This window comes from Nymphalis io, chromosome 24, assembly GCF_905147045.1.
Source record: "Nymphalis io chromosome 24, ilAglIoxx1.1, whole genome shotgun sequence".
NCBI classification, from domain to species: domain Eukaryota; kingdom Metazoa; phylum Arthropoda; class Insecta; order Lepidoptera; family Nymphalidae; genus Nymphalis; species Nymphalis io.
Window position 1 is genome coordinate 9,399,820 of NC_065911.1, and position 17,437 is coordinate 9,417,256.

The 17,437-nt window shown below is 34.9% G+C and overlaps 1 protein-coding gene across 1 annotated transcript; it reads left to right on the top strand.

The window, feature by feature from the left end:
* The first annotated feature begins 2,590 nt into the window (after window positions 1-2,590).
* On the top strand, window positions 2,591-9,887 carry LOC126777891 (facilitated trehalose transporter Tret1-2 homolog). The gene is made up of 3 exons (XM_050501183.1): window positions 2,591-2,728; window positions 7,655-7,790; window positions 8,447-9,887. Exons 1-3 carry the CDS (start codon window positions 2,705-2,707, stop codon window positions 9,727-9,729), a joined length of 1,443 nt encoding a protein of 480 aa, XP_050357140.1. The 5' UTR covers window positions 2,591-2,704; the 3' UTR covers window positions 9,730-9,887.
* Window positions 9,888-17,437: the final 7,550 nt, after the last annotated feature.

The window sequence follows — 17,437 nt, forward strand, 5'->3', positions numbered from 1 at the left end:
TTACCAAAACTAAAAGTTATGCAATACCCTAAAATAAATAATAGTAATCTAAAATAAATCAAAACATTGCAAATAAATACAAGCACGAATGTCTTGCTTTAATGTTAGTCTTAGGCGTTTGTACAAAACCCACGTTAAAAAATTTTCATGTTTAAAAATTATAATCTTACAGATTTACTCGATAACCGTGAATAAGTCCAACTATCATACAGCCGAATCTGGAATTTTCTTAAGTTATCCCAAAATATACGATGATTTTGTTTATATATTACTTGTACGTGTGTGAACACTGAGAATGAAAGTGTGTTTATCATATTGTTACAAATCCGAAGCATGTTTGATTTGTTAGTACAGACAGATATTCTAGTCTTTTCACAACAAAAATCGCAACCGGACTTATATCATTATATATATAATTCTTCTGTACGTGAGTGTGTGACATGTATCGTACGTGTATATGTTTACTGGTGGTAGCTCTATGTGCAAGCTCGTCTGAATACCACCCACTCATCAGATGTTGAAGCGATGGTTAAAATTTCTTACAATGCTTAATTTCTATAGGCGTTGCGGACCACTTACCATCAGGTGGCCTATATTCTCGTCCACCTATCTATTAAATAAAAAAATAAATACATAACCCTTATATGACGACCGATTTTTTGTGTGTATTTTAGGAAGTCTCTGGATAGTTTTAATTTGACACAGTAGGTAGTGCTGCGATCGGGAATCAGGTTTTTTTTAACAAACAAATAAAATAAATAAAATGCTTATTCTACCCGTGCAAAGTCAAATGGGCAGCTAGTATCTTATAAGTATGTCTTTAGTAGACAAGACACTGTTACCAAGTTTTTGCTTAAAACGTAAAAGAAAAAATAAGATCGTCAGCTGGGATTAATTTATTTATATTATAAGTCATATTTGTCTATAAATTCTCTTCCTGTTTCTCTTTTTAATATTTCTCGCAACTTAACCAGTAGATATATATATATATATATATATATATATATATATATTAATATATATAAATATATAACTGGTAATTATGTACGAACATTTGTTTAATTTTACCCCTTTTTTGAAGTTGTAGCAGGTAGCTAGTACAGCAAGATTTAAAACTATAATATAAAAAAGGCATCTTTAATCAAAACTCATATCAATTACTATTATTTGATATGTTCCAGTTTTAAAAAGAACCGAGACGGCTCAGTTGATAAGACTCACTTCATACTTAACCAAAAATAGCGGGTTAAAATCTCTGAACTTCTATATGTTGAACTTGTGCTTAAAATTGAGATCATGCTCTTAAGGAAATATCGAGATAAAATAAATATAAAAGTATTCACTCAGTAATTACGCTTTTATATGGATTACCTACAGCTTAATTACTGATTTATTTATTTATAATATAAAAACATTAACATTAAAATGGTTACCCGAATATTTAGTCGTAAATAAATATACACAAATAAAACAAAACACTATTGTATAATTGAGTGGAATGGTGGTATAATTACTAGCAGCATTTTCTGGTTGAATCGCAAATCCAATTCTCAAAGTGAAAATTGGACCAGCACTCCCACTGCGGATACAATTAAATTTATACATAATGAGTGAGATCATATAAAAATATCTCAGAAATCGGTGGAAAATATGTAGCTTTATCAAGCAGAGGATTAACTATGATTCGTGCTTACGACTGCCAGTTCAATTAATGTATTACTTCCCGAAGGCCTGAATTCAAACCCCGGGTCGTGCTTCTCTATCGAGTATTTTCTAGTAGCAGCCCATAGTATCGAAGTTGGCAGTTCATACTCTCTTTCCGGCCATGTCCGATTGTCCTATCGGATTATAAGAGAGAAGGTTCAGAGAGTACACTTGTTCACACACTTTCCTGCGCAGTTTGCTAGTAAGCAAGCTGCGATGGCTTAGTGGTTAGAATGAAAAACGCCGAGATGGCCTAGTAGTTAGAACGCGTGAATCTTAACCGACGATCGTGGGTTCAAACCCGGGCAACCACTGTTTCATGTGCTTAATTTGTGTTTATAATTCATCTCGAGCTTGACGGTGAAGGAAGACATCGTGAGGAAACCTGTATATGTCTATTTTCATTGAAATTATGCCAACCCAAGTTGGTGTATTCTACAAACCCGTATGGAGCAGCGTGGTGGAATAAGCTCCAAACGTTCTCCTCAAAAAGAGAAGAGGAGGCCATTAGCCCAGCAGTGGGACATTCACAGGCTGTTGCGGTTACGGTTACGGTTCTCCTCAAAAGAGTGAGGAGGCCTTAGCCCAGCAATGGGACATTAACAGGCTGTTACTTTACTTTTTTTTACTTTAGTTTGCTAGTCGCTTTTGGAAATGGGCGCCGTAGCCGAAATCGGACAGGAATACATCATCACCATCGTACATAGCGAAGACGAGATCATTATGTTTAAATTATAATAAAAAATAAATATATAACAATATCCTCAAAATAAAAATATATAATAATATTATTTGAACTTGACGATATGATAATCGTTTTAATTCCACATAATAAAGTTTAGTATGCCTAAGTAATCCTATCATTGCCTACAATCTAGTTAGTTGTCAGTGTTTTTCAGTCAAATAACAGCGTATGTAAAAGGTGGCGAAAAGTTGCAAAACTTCATGAAAATATTAATTTCGGATATTATTTGAAAGTAAATCAATAATATCAATAAATATGGTCACACCGGCTGTTAAACAGGTTTGAATAATTTATTAATATCGTAATTTTAATCATTTTTTTGCTTTATTTTACTAATGTGTATAATATTGGAAAATGTTTGTGTTCACCATGTTATGGTACAAGGGATAATCACCTTTCGTCTAACATCATCAATTTTCAAATCATCATCTACTGATGACGATATTTATTTCGGTATTTTAGCTCACAAGCAAGATTTATATATTTTATTTTATCCAGCTAGTAGGACCAATTTTATTTTAAGCGTTGAATAAAATTTCATACTTTTTTACAAGCTTTTATTATATGTCTTACATTTTATTTATTTGCAGACATGCTAAAATTACATAATATTTTAATTCTAGAAATGGGTTAATACTTTTTATAAATTACGGAATACGGATGTGAATATAATATTCAAACGTTTTAAAGATAAGTTTAGAGATATTGTTCGTGTTTTGGATCGCCAAGGATAAATATAAACAAAAACAAGACAACAAAAATGTTATCAACTAATAATATCGATAAATTTGTATACCAACTTATTCTATAGGAACTAGCAAAAAATGCAATAACATTAATTGGCAACAAATATTGTTTCCATTTGTATATTATAATCTTTTATCTAAAAAACTTACATTTACGTCTTTTTATTATTTTACTATAAGAAATTATTTTTCTTACGGAATCCCATTTAATAGTAAAGTATTATAAAATGAATGAGGACTCTTAATTTCCGATTCAAATTAAATAATAATATATAATAATGTTGTCCTCCAGACCGATTTCGGCCACGGCGGCCAAGCTCAAGAGAGGTTATTCAACTACGCAGGTGATATTATAGTGTACAACTTAACTCTCATAATCCGATGGGACGGCAATCCGACACGACCGGAAAGAGTTTAGGCGTAGAACCAACGGCTTTACGTGCTTTCCGAGGCACAAGAGTGTACACACTTCCAGACCGGAGTCTGGAAGATGGCAAAAGTGCATAAATATTAAGGATTTTCTGTCAGAAAATTCTCTGACTGATTTTCTGACAGAAACACCCAATAACTTTTTATTGGTCCGACCTGAGAATTGAACCCACTACCTCCGGGGACTGCGGCCTTACATCAAGCCACTTTTTTTTCTCGTAATGGTAACCTTTAGAAAGGTACCCGGCACTCATGAGGGTGGAACCGAGTTATGTGTGATTCTTACCCACTAATACCACTGCGATGGCCATCCTCAGCATGGATCGGAGAGGCTGCGGTATCGTATAGATATAACGTATCCGCGGCCTCTCCCGTGCTTTGCTCCGCTCGTGGCTCGGCGGAGCTCTCATCAGGGGCGAATCTCACCCTCCCGCACTCCTCACTAGTGCGTACGGCTCCGCGAGGCCATCCCGGTACCGTTCTCCTTAGGGCCGTCTGAAATAGGACACGCGAGGCCCGCACCTCACGCATCCACGGCCCCCGGGGTACGCCCTATCTTTTAAGCCCCGGGCGTCTGGGCTATGGGAGGGCCGAGACGACGCCGTCTTCGTCTCCGCCGAGCAGGATCGGCCCTTTCCCATTCCCGCTCCGCCGTCTCATTCTGGACCATTACGGTCTCACAGAAAGAGGCTACGGCCCTCCACGCCAATTAAGGCCATCAAGCGACTAGACCGACGAGGCAGTATTAATATATAATATAAAAAATATATAACAATATAAAGGATTCAGATATAGAATAGATATTCCATCCATAATAACTAATAATAATTTATTTACTTTAAGAAATAATGAAATATTTATTAAACTATGTGTGGACACTTTGAGTATGTATAATATATATAAGCATTGAAAGCCACTGCCGCTGAACTAAGCACATATTGAGGTCTCTGATTGGAATTTAAATTATAATAAAACTTCAACTAATTTAGTTTATAGTCTCTCCTAGTGGGGCTTTATGCAAACCCGTCTAGGTACCACCCATTCATCATTTATTCTATTTCTACTTACTGTTTTGCTCCGATTTGTCGGTTTGAGTGAACTAATGTTAGAGCACATAGCCACAAGCACAGGTGACATAACTTTTTAGTTCCCAACTTCGGTAGCGCATTGGCGATGTAAGGAATGTTCAATATTTCTTACAGCGCCAATATTGGCGGTGGTCACCACTTACCAACAGCTGGTACATTTACCTGTCTGTTTACTTATTTTAAATAAAATAAATACTATGCAAAAATGTTCTCTACAAATATATTCTGGGGAAATAAACATAAAAAATATGTTTACCAAATATATTTGCTTACGGCTTAAAATATTTCGCTTAACATTTAAATTACTGGTAGATTACTTTGACAAACGTTTAATTAGATTTAACAATATACTTATCAAGGTAAGTTTTAGTGTTTTAGATGTGGAATTAACTCGACGCAAAAAAACAGACGAATTATAACACTATGCTAATCATGCGCATCGCGTGCTATTATAACTGCTTTAATATGCCTATATTATACTAGCTCCACGTCCCGGCTTTACATGCCTAGAATATTGATCTATATAAAACGTATCGTAATTCATGTAACTCTAATGGTGTACGCGGCTCTCGACAGTAATGCTACCAGTCGGCATAATTTTTTTCCGACATCTTCCAACAAAATATTAATGAATTATACGTCTAAACTTTCCTCGTGAAATACTCCGTTCATTGGTGAACTCCACATGAAAATCCGGTAGTTTTTAAATTTATTGCGTTCGGACAGACAAACAGACGCAGTGGAGGACATTGGTTTATAATATGTAGTGTTTTATTATAACTCGCTTACCTCAAAATTTCAAACAATAAAATGAATGAAAATCAACGAATTATGGGAATTAGCTCCACGATTTATGGGAGTAAAACAATGCTTTTGTTTCATGAGATTAAAATGTATTAAAAGACTTATCGTTAGCTTAATATAACTACATATTCTTATTATAGAAAAGATTGTCATGTCATGTCACATGTCACAGAAAGATTGTATAAATTTTCTTTGCGCAATCCGAGCTTTCATACAATGACTCTCTTTCGAATAGGGTGAAGGAAAACATCGTGATGAAACCTGTATATGTCTAATTTCATTATGCCACATGTATTCTATCAACCCGCATTGGAAGAGCATGGTGGAATAAGCTCCAAACCTTCCCCTCAAAAGGGAGAGGAGGCCTTAGCCCAGCAGTGGGACATTAACAGGCTGTTACTGATGACTGATGATGGTGAATATACATAATATTGCTTTTAAACATCTACTGATTTTTAATAACCATATTAATTAATTAATATATATTTGTCTAAGGCCTTTCTTATAAACTTTGCGTAGCGGTTGTTTATTTAAACATTGATTTCTCTCTTTCTCTCATTATTGATTTGACATTAGAAAGAAGAAGACACAGCATTATTTAACTGATAACTCGCTAAACAACGTGTATAAGGGCGCTAGTTTTAGTACTATGTACCTAGTAACTAGGAGAAATGTACAAGTTTATGGATTTTAAGCAAATTAGCTTCAAGTTAATTACGTTTATTTATATAATTAGGTAATTTTAATTTTACGTTTCCTAATATTTTTATCGATATTACAAATATATTTATTAAATGGTATGTGAAGTTATATATTCTTATGAAGAAACCTATTGAAACAGTATCATTGTTTGTTTTGTTTCAACTTAATAGATAGGTATATAGAATATGAGATATATTTACTATGTCAATGTTTAACAATGGGTCTTAAGTATCTGTCTTATATTATTATCTTATTTAATAACAATCTGCAGCAGTAGTGCTATTTTGAGGAATTATCTTTGTATCACACTCAAAGAAAACCGATTAACGATGATTTCTTTCTTTGATGCGTGATCCTTAAAATGTATATTTATTTACATAAGTATTATTACGACCTTAAAGATAAAATAGCCATTGGACCTACCTGCTTAAAATGTAAAAGAATTCTTTTTTTCATTAAGTACATTGCTGTACCTGGACGGCTCTAATAATTTCTTAAACAAATGTTAATTATCCAAAAAATTGCGACTTTTCAGAAAATACATTAAACACATATATAGATAAACTATTTTTTTTTATTCAATAGGTAGACGGACGAGCATATGGGCCACCTGATGGTAAGTAGTCACCAATGCCTATAGACGTTGTCATAAGTAAGAAATGTTATTCTTCTTCTTCGTCGTGACACTCTTGTCAGAGCAGTCGTGGTCGCCATGAAGTATTATTAATTATTCGGTGCAGATGTTATTCGCCTCACGAGCTTTCGCCATATGTCCCTGTCAGTGGTAAGCCTCGTGCATTCATGCAAGGGACCGCCAACAGTTGTTTTTCCAGTGGGTTTCATTGAGTCCACAGATGTTAAGACCACATCTGACTATTTCCTTTTCCAAGATAGTAAATTTCCCAGGACTAAGTAGTCCGCGCACATTCCATGTCCCTATTGTCTGGATTTGGCGTAGCTTGACATACGTTCCAGTTGCTGAATTTCCATGGGGAGCCTGGTTCCCTGCGGCCCCGTGGCCGGTAACATATTTCACACCACCTGCCCCGGACGCAGAACGGCGCCGGTTCCTACGCGGGTCGCATGGCAATCGTATTCTCTCTGTTCGCACTTTCATGACGACTTTCTTGGGGAGAATAGTTGCAGTGGTTTCCCCTTGCCTTCTGCACCAATCCTTTTGGAGATTATTTGTATCCCCAGGCTGCTGAAGCCTCTTCTGTCAGGTTACCCAGCCAGGTCTTAGTGATTATTCAAGCTAAATCGTTAGAACAGAGATAAACAAAAATAACGCTTTTTTCCAACAATAAAAAAGGGGTGGGATAAATAAATATTAAAAAAATATATAAATAGAGCTGTTTCTTATATACATGGTAAACAGAATAAATGAAACAACTACCATATGCAGTTTTGTTGTATTTAAGTTTTAATGATTTCAGACATGGACTGTAATGGGCGTTCTCCTCAATATGATGGGACAGGGCATGGTCCTGAGCTTCCCCTCCATATTGCTTCCATCCCTCTTCGCGCCAGATTCAAAGATACCGGCTAACATACACGTGGCCTCTTGGGTAGGTACGTATATTTTAGGACATTTTTTTTTTACGATTTACTACGGGTCTATAAATATGTTATATGTTCTAAGTGTTGATTGTATTATATACGACTCGAATCTTATGTATTTCACAAGTTTAGCTAATGTTTAGTTTTATTTTTATCCGGCTCGTATAACCTTTTTTTTTTTATAGAATAGGAAGTTGGACGAGCATATGGGCCACCTGATGGTAAGTGGTCACCAAACGCTCTTAGACATTGGCATTCTAAGAAATGTCAACCATCGCTTATAGCCAATGCACCACCAACCTTGGGAACTAAGATTTTATGTCCCTTGTGCCTGTAATTACACTGGCTCACTCACCCTTCAAATCGGAACACAACAATATCAAGTATTGCTGTTTTGCGGTAGAATATCTGATGAGTGGGTGGTACCTACCCAGACGAGCTTGTACAAAGCCCTACCACCAGTACATATTTATATTAAGGTTCCAAATAAAAACTATTTCTTTTAATGAATCTTAAATTTTTTTATTCATATTTATCAATTTAATTATAACTATTGTTACTTAATTTTGTTGTTCGATATAAATAAATCAGACATTTTTTAATTAAGGTATAATTGGGTAAACTAATATTCTTCTTATATAATAAAGTTATACTTCTATTCTTTACAGCATCGTGTATTGGCATCGCTGGTATACCTGGATTCATGACTTCGTCTTTCCTAATGGATATGTATGGAAGAAGATTGGCGCACGCAGTTGTCGTTGTGCCAGGAATTGTAGGCTGGCTTTTAATATACTTCGCTACTAACATATCTGTTCTCATAATCGGAAGATCATTATGTGGATTGGCAGCTGGTGCCACTGTATCTCTGGGCGCGGTTGTCATCGGAGAATACACCAGCCCAAGCAACCGAGGAATGTTCCTTAACCTTAAGACAACAGCTGTTTGTGTTGGGAATATGATTGTGCATTTATTAGGGAACTTTTACGCATGGAAAACTGTCGCATTAATTGGCTTAATACCCCATATATTATCTCTAATAATAATAGCTACATGGCCAGAAAGTCCAGCGTGGTTAGCTTCTCGAAAACGGTTCGATGAAAGCGAAAAGTCATTTTACTGGCTCAGAGGTAAGACCGCTGAATCTAGAAAGGAATTGGGAGAAATGCTCAGAGCGCAAAAAGAAAGAATTGAATATCCATCATCGAAATCATTCTCCAAAATATGCTTAGAATTTTTCAAAAAGTTCACTAAAAGAGACTTTATTAAACCGGTGATAATTATATTTTTTGGTGGTCTTCTGTTAGAGACATGCGGAAGACATATTTTCCCAGCTTACGCCTTACAAATCATTGAAGAGGTAACAGGAAACAAGTCACAATCATTCTACTACACTTTGGGAATAGATTTGATTATTTCTGCCAGCGCGTTATTTTCATCAGTTCTTGTCAAAATCATGAAAAGGCGTACCCTTTTATTTGGAAGTGGATTTGCAGCTTTATTAGTTCTCATGTGTGTTTGTCTATACTTATATCTATCAGCACATGGTTTAATTTCTAAGGATAAATCTTGGATAGCCGTAACGCTATTTGCTTTGTACTTCATTCTCTCAAACCTAGGATGTACTCCGATACCGTTGGCGTTACTGGGCGAAGTTTTTCCCTTAGCCCATCGAGGCGCTGGATCATCAGTCGCAGGGTTTATTTTATCCATTTTTGTTATGGCTGGAATGCAAGTAACGCCATATCTGTTGGTCAGCGTTAAAGTTTATGGAACTTTTGCTGTTTTCGGAACAGCAATGGGATTAGCATTAGTTGTGCTGTATTTCATCCTTCCTGAAACCAAAGATAAAACATTACAACAGATAGAAGACTACTTTAACTTTGGAAGGTTTAAAGATGAGGACGTTGAGAACGATGATGAAGTTAAAATGAAGATGATACCGAATTAAATGTTACGTTATCAGTTGAGTGATTTGTGTTTTGCGTTTAATGAATGCGTTGTTAGTTTTAAGGTTAAAATAAATCTGATTATTTTTAATTTAAAGATCATTAAATTTTACAATTTAGTAAGCAACCCTTCATTTTAAGAAATATAATATTTTTTGTATTCATTTGTTTTTTTCCTTCGCTATGAATTAGAACACATTGATCTACTTTTTCTCGGCCTAAAAATAAATCGAATATAAAATAATAAACCACTTTTGTAAGTTATCAGTTATTTATCAGATACTACTAATTTTTCGCTTTTATGATAACGAACAGTCAGATTTTAATTTAGGTATATACAAAATAAAAGTCATGTAATGTCTGTGCATGGTATATTTTTAGACAAATATCGTAGACATTAATTACTAAGATGGCAATTTTGGAATGATCTCTTTGTATATCTACTTGAGCACACGAAAGCTATGTAACCAAACATTTACCGTAGGCTTTTTAACAGCTGGTCCAATAAATATAACACTTTATTTAATCCTGCCCTGCTTATTTAAGCTAGATATCTTAATTTAAAATATAAAAAATTATGTCAATGTCTCATTGACAGCAATAGGAAGGAATGTAGTGCCACGAACACTAAAAAGGCAATCAAAAAAAATATACTTAAGGCCCTTATATTCAAGGTTGACATAATTAATATTTAACTATACGATATAATCATGTATAAACGTAACCGACCAATTACTACGTGACGTAGGTGTTAACCTTTTTTTATTGTAAATAGGTAGGCAGACTTGCTAAATAATATTAACGATTGTGCTCTTGTGTTTTTCCACACACTTGTGTATTATATAAAATTGTCGAGTCTCGCTAGAGAATGACCGTCGTGGCCGTTAGCGGTCAGGGTGGACATTATCACCTAGAGCTGTCATCTACATCTAAATTTGAGCAAACACTATTTGTTTTTAACTTATCTCGTGACTGACTGTGATAAAAAGCTCCTGAGAAAACCTGCATGTGTTGTATACAATCTGTCACAATATGTCATCCCACGCTATACCAGTCTTGGAAACTCTAAACCTACTCCTAGGAGGAAATCATAACATTATTTTACATTTTTAATACGTTCGTCTGACCTATATTCAAATTTTCATATCTTATACTGCTTTTTTGGTGTCAATGACATTGGTATAATATTATTAATCTGCTATTTTCTTATCAATATTTATTATTATCGGCTTGTATCAAATTAATATATATATGTATATATTACGTGTGTTTAGTATATATATGTATTATTGTTATAACTTTTCAATGGTTTATAGGACGGATAGTTGCGTCGACTTCATTGTGCTCGTGAAGGTAATGTAATAGGTTGACTCACCAAACACGACAAAAAATGTACGAAGCCGTGATTTGTATTGCTAGTTATATAAACAATTGAATATTTACATCAAATTGGTGTTATCTATCCTAGACAGAACTTATCGGTCGTGCCTAGAATATTAATATAATTAAATACATGTAAATTGTCATAGATCATAAATAAGGTTAGTTATCAATAATAGTTTTTATATCGTAACGTGCCCCCAGTAAAGGCTTGATAGTTAAATATATAAAAATACCTAATAACCTTGGGGTTTTATATTCATATATTATTAGTGCCTAGCGAAAATGCAAGTTAACTAAAATCGGTACTATGAGTTTTTTATAATTTAGTTCATCGATGTAGAAGACAGCTCCTTATTCGCCGGTTCTCGGGTCTGAAGTTTTTGTTTCCGAACTGGAGGTAGATTTTTGACAGTCAATGACTTCTAATGACAAGTGTGACTTCTATTAAAGAAACAATTTTAACATTTAAGTTTTGGCTCTTGGTAATGATCTCCATTCTGACCAAGTTAGACCACGGCGGCAAGCTCTAGCAATGCAAGGTCTAGCAAGACAGCCAATTTTGTACAGGACATATTATTTTGTCCAAATATTTGCGCAAACAAAACCAGAAAGTTTTCAGGGGCTGGACCAACGGCTTAACGTGCTTTTCTTGTAGACTCCGAGATGTTGAAAATTTAAATTATATTGAAAATTGGAACCAGAACTTTGGAATTTGTAGGCTATGCATGACTAACGAGGCAGCTACAGCGCTGGCCAAACGTGATCGAAATAGGTGAAGGCCGTTACACAGATGGTGGTCGCTATCCTTATTGGTTACAATCCTTGAAGTGCTTATAATGTTTGCATATAGTTACCATATTAATTATTTGTTACTTAGAAGAATGAGACTAATTTACATATTTTAAATATTCATAGGAGAAAGGAAACCCGCAGCGCTATTCTGTAAGAACTCTTCTCGTATCTCATTCATCATCTTATACATCATGTTGAAAACCAACTTATCCCAATATGAACTATATTATAATTATTATAGCTAATGTCAATCACTCTCTGACGTCACATTTACACGATCGTGTACTGTAGTGATCCTCGATTTTGCTCTTGCAGAATAGCTCAACTGGGTGTCTAAGCAAGTTATCAATGGAGTTTTTTGTTAAAAATTACCAGTTTCCGTAAACAAAATTGTTTCAATGTCAGTAGCTTTACCCGAAAGAAGGGTGCCATATGACACAATTCCATGAAAATATCTGAATCCTGGCAGTTTCAATATCTGTCAATTGCTTAACTTATTTTATATTTGCGTCATTAAATCTATTTGTGCACTTATTAAATTATATTTCTGAACTGTTATATTGCATTATATACAAACTACAGTTAGTACAGAACATTGCAGCTTACAATTTGTGGTACCAACCTTGATACCAGATAGAGTTGCAGTTCGAAAACTATATAGTCTTGGTCATATGGAGAATGTGATTTTACTATTAAAATCTAATAAAAGCGGTGGGTTAGTCAAAATAATCTATTTTAAGGCCGTACCGTTTGTATATATTTTATTTTAGTTTTTCTATAAACAAAAAGTAAGTAGTAACAAAAAAAAAAGTTTTTAAGCGTAAAGCGCCATCTAGTTTTAATCATCTAAACTAATGTTAAAAGTTTAGTGCTAATATAGATGTCACTAGTGCGGTCCTGTCTTTTAAACAAAAATGTTTACCAGAATTATGTATGATATTTTTTTTATGAAATATGAAGACGGACAGGCCAATGGGTCTCCTGATGGAAAGTAGTCACCACCGCCCATAGACATTGGCGATGTAAGAAATTAACCTTTTCTTTTATTGCCAATGCACCATCGACCTTGGGAACTAAGTTGATATGTCCTTTATACTTTTACACTGGCTCACTCTTCTCCCTTTTGGGGAGAAGGTTTGGAGCTTATTCCACCACGCTGCTCCAATGCGGTTTGGTGGAATACACATGTGACAGAATTTCAGTGAAATTCGACATATGAGGTTTCCTCACGATCTTTTCTTTCACCGTCAAGCACGAGATGAATTATAATAACAAATTAAGCACATGAAAATTCAGTGGTGCTTGCCCGGGCTTAAACCCACGTTCATCGGTTAAGTTTCACGCGTTCTTACCACTGGCTCACTCGCCCTTAAAACCGTAAAACAAAAATACTAAATATTGCATTTTATTCATCATTTTTCAACGTCCCTTATGTTATCTTTCGTTGCTAAGCACGACACTCCTCTTGGTCTGTTATTCGGGTTGCCAAAGGCGACAGTCTCCTGAATAAACTAGCGAATAACGTTCTGTAAATAGCGGATCTAATTCTAAATATTGACAGTCGGATGTGACGTCACTAATGGGCACAGGCGGGCTTAACGGTGTCTTTGGTTGGCTTATATTGACTCAGCATGTGGTGATTGAAACCACAATCTTGTTTAAGATTCAAGTGTTTTTACTACTGCGCCATCGCGACTTACAAATATAAAAACAGCACAACAATAATGCCCAGCCACAGTGAACAAATAGATGATATTAATGGTATGCAAATTTCCTTCGCGATGTTATTAGGTCAAGTTCAATTGGTTGTTTGTTTTCATTAAATGCAGCTCGTAAAACGGATGTACATAATATGACAAGAGAAATCACTGTACAATTGTTTGTATACATTCTCACAGGGTCATATTATTATGATTTATATACATCTCAATTTTCAAGGGTTTTGTGAATAATCAATTTGTTGTAAAAATTGTTGATGAAATATGAACCGAAGAATGATGATAGATTTTGATATTAGATTCGTATTTGATGGGATACTAAAGATAGAAGAGTATAGACCTATATATCCTTCTATCTCTCAGTATCTTCGTATTGTTCCATTATTCCAAAAGTATAAGCTCATACATAAATATATCAAAAGATCTGTTTAATGAAATGAGCATTACTACATATTATAAAATCATTTTTCCACCGACGTCTGTCTATCTAAACGCGATAAACTCAAAAACTACTGAAGATATTCTCATATGGTTTTCCCCGATCGACGGAGTGATTCTTGGAGAAGGATTAGGTGTGTAATTCATTAACGTTGGTGTAAACAGGCTGTAATGTAACGATGACTTTCGAAGATGTCGCAATTAGTCTGACTGGCCGTGTTTACTATCGTGCGCCGCGTAAACCAATAGTATTATTTGTAAACCAATGCTATATATATGTATTGGGATATCATCGTTTTATGTAGACCTCTATTCTATCCGTGCGAAGCCGGAACGTTTAGTTTATTTTTGTAAAATAACTTTCAAAATATTTTAAATTTTTTAAAGTAGGTAATAAATCAGTGAAGGACCAGACATTGTGCTGAATAGACCTGCGTCGCTTCTCCGCTATTGGCATAGTAGGTACAGGAGGTGTGCGGCCTGCGCGAAGTATTTTCATTGGTAACGTACACTCGGACAAGGTCAACCGCGTATCGTAATGTTGTTTACATTTGTGTAGTAACCTATAAATAAACGATTACTATTGTAAATGTTGATTCTTCAGTTAACGTTGTAACTTTCTCGTTACTCATAATATATGAATAATGAAAAACAATACGTTTTTTTATGGGCCCGAATTGATTGTTTCTATACAACAAGGCGAAATTGAAGCACCTCACTGGTACGACTGTGCAAACTATTTTTTTTTTGTTATGCATGGTACTGCGGTCCTTTGAGCGAGGTTTTTGGGAGCTTTACCGCCCTTGCGATGACCGTCCTCGACGTGGACCGTTACAAAATCCGCTGCAGCTTCAGCGTCGTGCTCCACTCGTGGCTCGGCGGAGCGGGAAGGTGATCTTGCTCCCTCCAGCCACACTTTTTTTTAATTAATTTATGGTCATAATTCGTCAATAGATGGCGTTGCAGCCTGCGCATACTGACTACTAAATAATTCAACCAAACGCCATGAGAATAATTAATATGTATACATTTGAGAACAGAGATTATTTTACCGCAAGCAAATTTAAAAATGCATTACAACGTATGTCGAATAGTATATATATAAAAGCTAATGCATAAAATGATCGATGTTCGTACTCATCTCTCTGTAATACTATCTCGCAATCTGACCCAAATCACAAGTCCACTTAGTGTCAGTGGGTTATATATAAATGAGATGTCGAGGTCATTGCTCAGCGTTTGTTTTGTGTACCACAGATTAAAAAATAAGTATATGTAGATTAAAAAAAAATGTTATAGAAATATTTATACAAATACAAATAACAGGTTCATAGAAAACGTTCAAAAATATTCAATAGTGAAATTTAAAAGAATCGTTCAGGAATGTTTGTTTGATAGAGGATATCACAAAGCAATGACAATTTATATTATTGCACACCTTGGTAATGAAACGATCGTCTCCAGGCCATTGTATAATACCTGTAATTGTAAAATATGAAATAAAAAAAATCCCGCTGTTTCAATCGCCGGTTCCTTTCAGGTTTGCGGTGCTTATTTCCGAACCGGTGGTAGATTTTTGGCAAACAATAATCAAGTATAACGCTTCTATATTGAATAAAGATTTTTTGTTATGATATAGCGTTTTAAAGCTTCAAGGGGATTTCAAAATAAAATATTTCATGGATATGAATTGGTTAAATTTCTTCCGGGAAGGAAAATCTAATATGGTATACCAATAACAGAAAATTACTATTCTACTAATTTATTTTAACAGCAAATTATTACTACTCGCAGCAAGTGAGCGTTTGTATGTAACATTTCTGTTTGTCTTGCATTTACTCTTCGTTGAAATGTCGAACTTGCAAGTCGCGTGCTGCTTTTATCTTTAGCTATGTGTAAGCCCGTCTAGGTATGTACACACTAATCAGATATTATACCGCTAAATAGCAATACATAGTATTGATGTATTCCGGTTTGAATGGTGATTGAGCCAACGTAACTACAGGCACAGTTGACACAACATCTTAGTTCTCAATGTTGGTGATGCATTGACGATGTGAGGAATGGTTAATGTTTCTTAAGCGCAGATGTCTTTGGGCAGTGGTGATCACTCACCATCAGGTGGTAGCACACCCACAAGTTTAATAGCAAATAACTTTAATCCGAACAAACAAAATAGTTTATACTACAAGTAGGTAAGTCATTTGTCAAGCATATAGGTTACATAGTTGCGTTCAACGGGTTTAAATAGCGGGTTGAGTAAATTTTTTTTTTCAAAGAATTCTCCGAAGCATCCATTAATGTCAACTGTAAGAAAAAGAAAGTTTTACTTTCGTTTATTTTATTAACAATAAATGCAACATTAAGTAATGTTCATATTAATGTCTTACATCTGAATGTAGAACGCACTCCAAATATGGTGCTTGTAAAATAAATTCAAGAAATCGAAGGTAGTATGTGAAACAAACGCGCATAGGGGTTTGTCGTTGCGTAAATATTTTGTGTCTATATAAAGCTTAATATGTGTTTATTAAAATCAATAATATTTTTTTAATCAAATGTAAAGGATAATTGAATATTTTAGTTGGTTAGAGCTTTGTGTAATCTCGCCTGACTACCCACTCATCATTCTACCGCTGAACAGGAATACGTTATATTGTTGTATACCGGTTAAAAAGATAAGTAAGCGAGTGTAACTACAGTCACAAGGAACATAACCTCTTAGACGCGATATAAAAGATGATTAGTATTTCTTACGGACCAATGCCTATGACTTAGCACTTTTTTTTATAAACCTTTAATGTCAAACTACGTCAAACGTTCAACCGGAACACAGCAATACAAAGTATGACTCTTTGGCGACACAACAATTAGTCATTGGATGTTATATGAGCTTGCTCAGAGCCTTACCACCGAGAATATAGGTATATTTTATGTCATAATGCATAAACATAAGTGTTTCAATATTATAGTTAAATTTATATAACTTTGAAATATAATATTATAGTATACACGTTATGCATAATTTGGCGCACGGAGCAGGATATTCGTCGGCCTTTCGTAATGTGCATTGTGACATTAATGACAATATAATATAAAATAAACAGACTTAAATCATATGGTCGAAAATATATATATTATTTTGTTATTTACCATTATCAATTAACATTAAATATAATTTATGTGACACAAAGTGTTGCCAGAGATTAAACAAATATATATATAAGGCCTCCTCTCCTTTTTGAGGAGAAGGTTTGGAGCTTATTCCACCACGCTGCTCCAACGCGGGTTGGTGGAATACACATGTGGCATAATTTCAATGAAATTAGACACGTGCAGGTTTCCTCACGCTGTTTTCTTCACCGTCAAGCACGAGATG

What these genes read in the sequence shown, in the direction of transcription:
- LOC126777891 (XM_050501183.1), top strand. Translation starts at nt 2,705, where the DNA reads ATGGTCACACCGGCTGTTAAACAG. An exon ending in TCACACCGGCTGTTAAACAG is followed by an intron (nt 2,729 to 7,654) that starts GTTTGAATAATT and finishes TAATGATTTCAG; the next exon opens with ACATGGACTGTAATGGGCGT. An exon ending in ACACGTGGCCTCTTGGGTAG is followed by an intron (nt 7,791 to 8,446) that starts GTACGTATATTT and finishes TATTCTTTACAG; the next exon opens with CATCGTGTATTGGCATCGCT.